Source organism: Conger conger, chromosome 4 (genome assembly GCF_963514075.1).
Source record: "Conger conger chromosome 4, fConCon1.1, whole genome shotgun sequence".
In the NCBI taxonomy this organism is placed as follows: domain Eukaryota; kingdom Metazoa; phylum Chordata; class Actinopteri; order Anguilliformes; family Congridae; genus Conger; species Conger conger.
Window position 1 is genome coordinate 4,616,170 of NC_083763.1, and position 4,369 is coordinate 4,620,538.

Genomic DNA, 4,369 nt, shown 5'->3' on the forward strand with positions numbered 1-4,369 from the left:
ATAAAATTTTTGATTTGGTGCTTTATCTTGGTCACATGTAGGACTTGTTTGCACAATCTTTCTTTAGCTGGCAGGCCCTGGATAAGGGAATGGTTAACTTGTTTCCTGGTCAACACAAGATTGAATCTAGAACTCATTCTTAATCACATCATTGGCACCATTTTCTATCCCTCATAGCCTCAGGAGAGAGCAAACCCACATGTACGTATTTTATGTATCAATTTTAGAGAAGAGAGGCATTCAGATCATAACTTCACTTTGCCTATGCTTACCATGTTAACTAGACTTGACGTTCATGGCCTTGGATAACTTATACTTTATGAGAATTGTAAAAATCGGACCTGTCTTCTGTAGTTGTTCCAATGACTGTCAGTATGTACACATCATACATCATTTTTGATAACCTTGTCTCGCAAATAAAATATAATGTAAAGGAAATTAACTGCCCGGCCTGGCACTAGAGGAACCAAATCCTGCAGACACATCAAATAAAGAGAAATGTGTAAACAACACAACTGGAAACCCATGCGCGATATACAATATTAGAATATACTGATTTCAGCTTTGATCGATTGCCTTGTGTAATGCCATAGTTTATAATAACACTTATATACAGTTTTTGTTGTACTCGGGGTATTCTAGCTGCCAACCATGGTATGCTAATTGGTAAGCTGATGTACTCTTCAAGGGTTCAAATTGTACCTGGGGCGGCCTGTAGCGTAGTGGTTAAGGTAAATGACTGGGTCACAAAAGGTTGGTGGTTCTAATCCCGGTGTAGCCACAAGAAGATCTGCACAGCCGTTGGGCCCTTAACCCTGCATGGCTCCAGGGGAGGATTGTCTCCTGCTTAGTCTAATCAACTGTACGTCCCTCTGGATAAGAGCGTCTGCCAAATGCCAATAATGTACTGTAATGTACCTATGTGATCACTAGGACTCTAGGTTCTCATCGCACTTGTCCTGCCAACCGTGGTATACAATATAAAATATACTGATCTCTGCATTGATTGGCTGGTCCTCAGTGGTAGGACACTAATCCATGTATGGTATATAACATAAAACACACTGATCTCCGCTTTGATTGGCTGGTCCTCAGAGGTCGGACACTAATCCATGTATGGTATATAACATAAAACACACTGATCTCCGCTTTGATTGGCTGGTCCTCAGAGGTCGGAGCGAGAGCCCTGCCCAACTGGCTGACAGGCATCATCGCAGTGGCCGTCTTCCTCTTCCTCGTCTTCGTCGCCTTCCTGGTGAACAAGGCGTGGTGTGCAAACGCCAGGTAAATTCACCCAAGGCGCTTTACGATGAATGCCTCACCCATTCACTCACACACACACACACACACACACACACACACACTCACACACCAACGGTGATAAGATGCAAGGCACCGACCAGCTTGTCGGGAGCAATTGGGGGTTTGGTGTCTTGCTCAGAGACACGCTGACACACCCAGGGCCAGACAACCGCTAGGTAAGATGCTGATGAACAAGGGTCCCTCAAAAATATTAGAACACAGGATTTTCAAAATGAGAGTTCTCTTCTTGGGACTCACCTGTACTGGGTGGCCTCACAAGCAGGATTACTGAGTTAGCTGGATAAATTCACAGAGTAAAACCCAGAGGAGCTTTTCTTATATCAGTTAAGTTTTGCAAGGTTTCTGGGTTTTACGCAGCAAACGTATCCAGCTAACTCCATCATCCCGCTCAGCGATACACCCCCCCAGGTGATGCACCCCCCAGGTGTCTGTATATTGAATATGGGGGGGCCTGTGGCGTAGTGGTTAAGGTAAATGACTGGGACACGCAAGGTCAGAGGTTCTAATCCCGGTGTAGCCACAACAAGATCTGCACAGCTGTTGGGCCCTTGAGCAAGGCCCTTAACCCTGCATTGCTCCAGGGGAAGATTGTCTCCTGCTTAGTCTAATCAACTGTACGTCGCTCTGGATAAGAGCGTCTGCCAAATGCCAATAATGTAATGAATAGTATCAGCACAAGGAAGTCGTTAGCAAATAGAAAGTGCGTTTGATGAATTTACAAAACACGAGGGCGAACTCGCCGGTCTTGCAGTAAGATCATCCAGTCCGGCCTTGGTGGTCTAACAGTTTGACTGTACCATGAGACTACCAAAAAGGGACCGCTAAAAAGGGAACTCCAGGTCACCGTATGACGAACAAGTCTCCGCATTTATGGAACACTGCGAGACTTGCAGAGCGCTTCATAACGAGTGGACGACTCGGCTGAATCACTAATATTTAACATTTTATTGGGCGATGCATAGATGTGGCCTATTGCACTCACTGGATTGCAACCCTGGAGAGCCGCAACACTTAATTAACCGATGAAGGCAGTTGATTAAACTGTTTCAATGGCTGCTCTTGATGTAGAACAGGGGTGTCAAACTCCAGTCCTGGGGGGCCGCAGTGTCTGCTGGTATTTGTCGTTTCCTTTCAATCAGCAGCCGATTAAGGCCTTGAGAACAAGGTGTGTGGACTCTTTAGCCACCGAGAGACTTGAAGAATGCATCTCTCGTGCTGAAACACACCAAAAGACCAGCAGACACTGCGGCCCTCCAGGACCGGAGTTTGACAACCCCGATGTAGAGTTTTTCCAAAGAGTACATTTTAATGTATTTTTTTGTTCCAATATTCCCCCTGGTTAAGCCAAGAGCCAAAGGCAGTGCCGGTGCAGACCAGTGAAGACCACACGATGACGAACGGAACATACCTCAACACTTCTCTGGACATGGTCAGGTGTGTTCTTGTCTCCATGGAAACTCTCGGCAGCACTCGGTCTACACCTGGGTTAGCCGACCCCTGTCCCCGGAGATCTACCATCCCGTGGGTTTTCATTTCAGCCCTGATTTAGCACACCTGATTCCGCTCATTAGCAGCTCAGCAAGCTCTCGAGAGTCGAGCGAGAAGTGCTTCGTTTGGGCTGGAGTGAAAACCTACAGGTTGGTAGATCTCCGGGAACAGGGTTGGGCAGCCCTGCTCTAGCTGTTGAATGAGGTGTGCTTTGTCAGGGTTGGAGTGAAACCAACAGGATGGTATATCTATACACCACTTTACACGTTGGCAAATAAGGCTTATGTCAATAACTATTATAATTTTTTAGTATACAGTATTTTTGGCAACACTTTATAATGTGCTACATAAATGCTATATATCTAATTCATAAGCACTACACAGCACATTCATAAGCACTACATAAGCATTCATGAACACATGTCAGTAACCGACATAAGGATCTTGTGTCAGCTCACTTGGCATGTCCTGGTAATGTGACTTGCTGCATCAATGTCGACAAGGCACCATATGCCTATTTGCGGTTATTGACATAAGAGCTTACGAATGCTTATGTAGCACTTATGAATGTGCTATATAGTGCTCATGAAGGAGTTATATAACTCCAATAATTCTGGAGCGCACTGTCGATGTGTGAGTATGTATTCAAAATGTATCTGTCTTACAGAACCAGCGATCACGAGAACGCGTACGAGAACGTGGCCATCCAGAAAAGCGAAGACGACAAAATCACAGCAATGTGATTAATGTCAAACACACACAATCCCCTGTTACCCCTCCCATCCACTCACACACACTGGCATTTAGATCACTCCACACCCCAGTACACACCGACGCTTTAACACTGGCCAGCCCTTCGGTAAATGTCAAATAAATACTCCAAATTTAGCACAGACCTTCTCTTCAACCATACACGAGTCCTACCGAGGTCAATGGGGATGGTGGACAGAGGAGAAAATACAGCAGGGTGAAAACCCCCGCTGACGATCAAATCAAGAAATTGGGTAAATCAAACATCTCTAGCGTGAATACTGCAGTTTCTGCCCACTCGAACCCACTTTACAGAACTCTTAACTGATAGGCATTTCATAATTACGGAGCTTCAATTTTGTATTCATCGATCTTTAGCCTATTTCTTCTTGTTCACCAGCAGGCATCGATTGATTTTATATTATCAGCAGAAGTCAATACTGTAGCGTTACTATGGAAACCATTTCTGCTTTCTGACCGGTTTAGTGGTTTGACATTTTGAAGCACAGCATTCGCCTTGTGTAAACTTCTACATTAATCTGAATGAATCGTTTTGAGTAGGTAACAATGTGAAGCTTAACAATGTGAAGTAAAAATATAGCTAGAAGTTCATGTGCTTTCATTTCGCGCACTTTGTCATTTTTTACTCAAATAAAAGGCAATAAATGTGTTAACTGAAATGAAACGTTGAGCATGGTCCTGTCATTTTAGGCAATGACTCATGACAACCCCTTTCACAAAAGTTCAAGGTCTGAAATGCGATTTAATGATTAAGATTTTACATGGAAAGTCTTGTGTCTGGAGTGGA

General features: G+C 44.4%; 1 protein-coding gene across 1 annotated transcript in view; it reads left to right on the forward strand.

Moving 5' to 3' along the window:
* Positions 1-4,164, forward strand: part of pdzk1ip1 (PDZK1 interacting protein 1) — a 4,966-nt gene extending 802 nt beyond the window's left edge. Inside the window, exons 2-4 of the mRNA XM_061240893.1 lie at positions 1,170-1,284; positions 2,668-2,757; positions 3,479-4,164. Of these exons, the coding sequence (XP_061096877.1) occupies positions 1,170-1,284; positions 2,668-2,757; positions 3,479-3,554 (281 nt within the window). The 3' untranslated portion in view covers positions 3,555-4,164. The remainder of the gene's footprint in view (positions 1-1,169; positions 1,285-2,667; positions 2,758-3,478) is intronic.
* Positions 4,165-4,369: the final 205 nt, after the last annotated feature.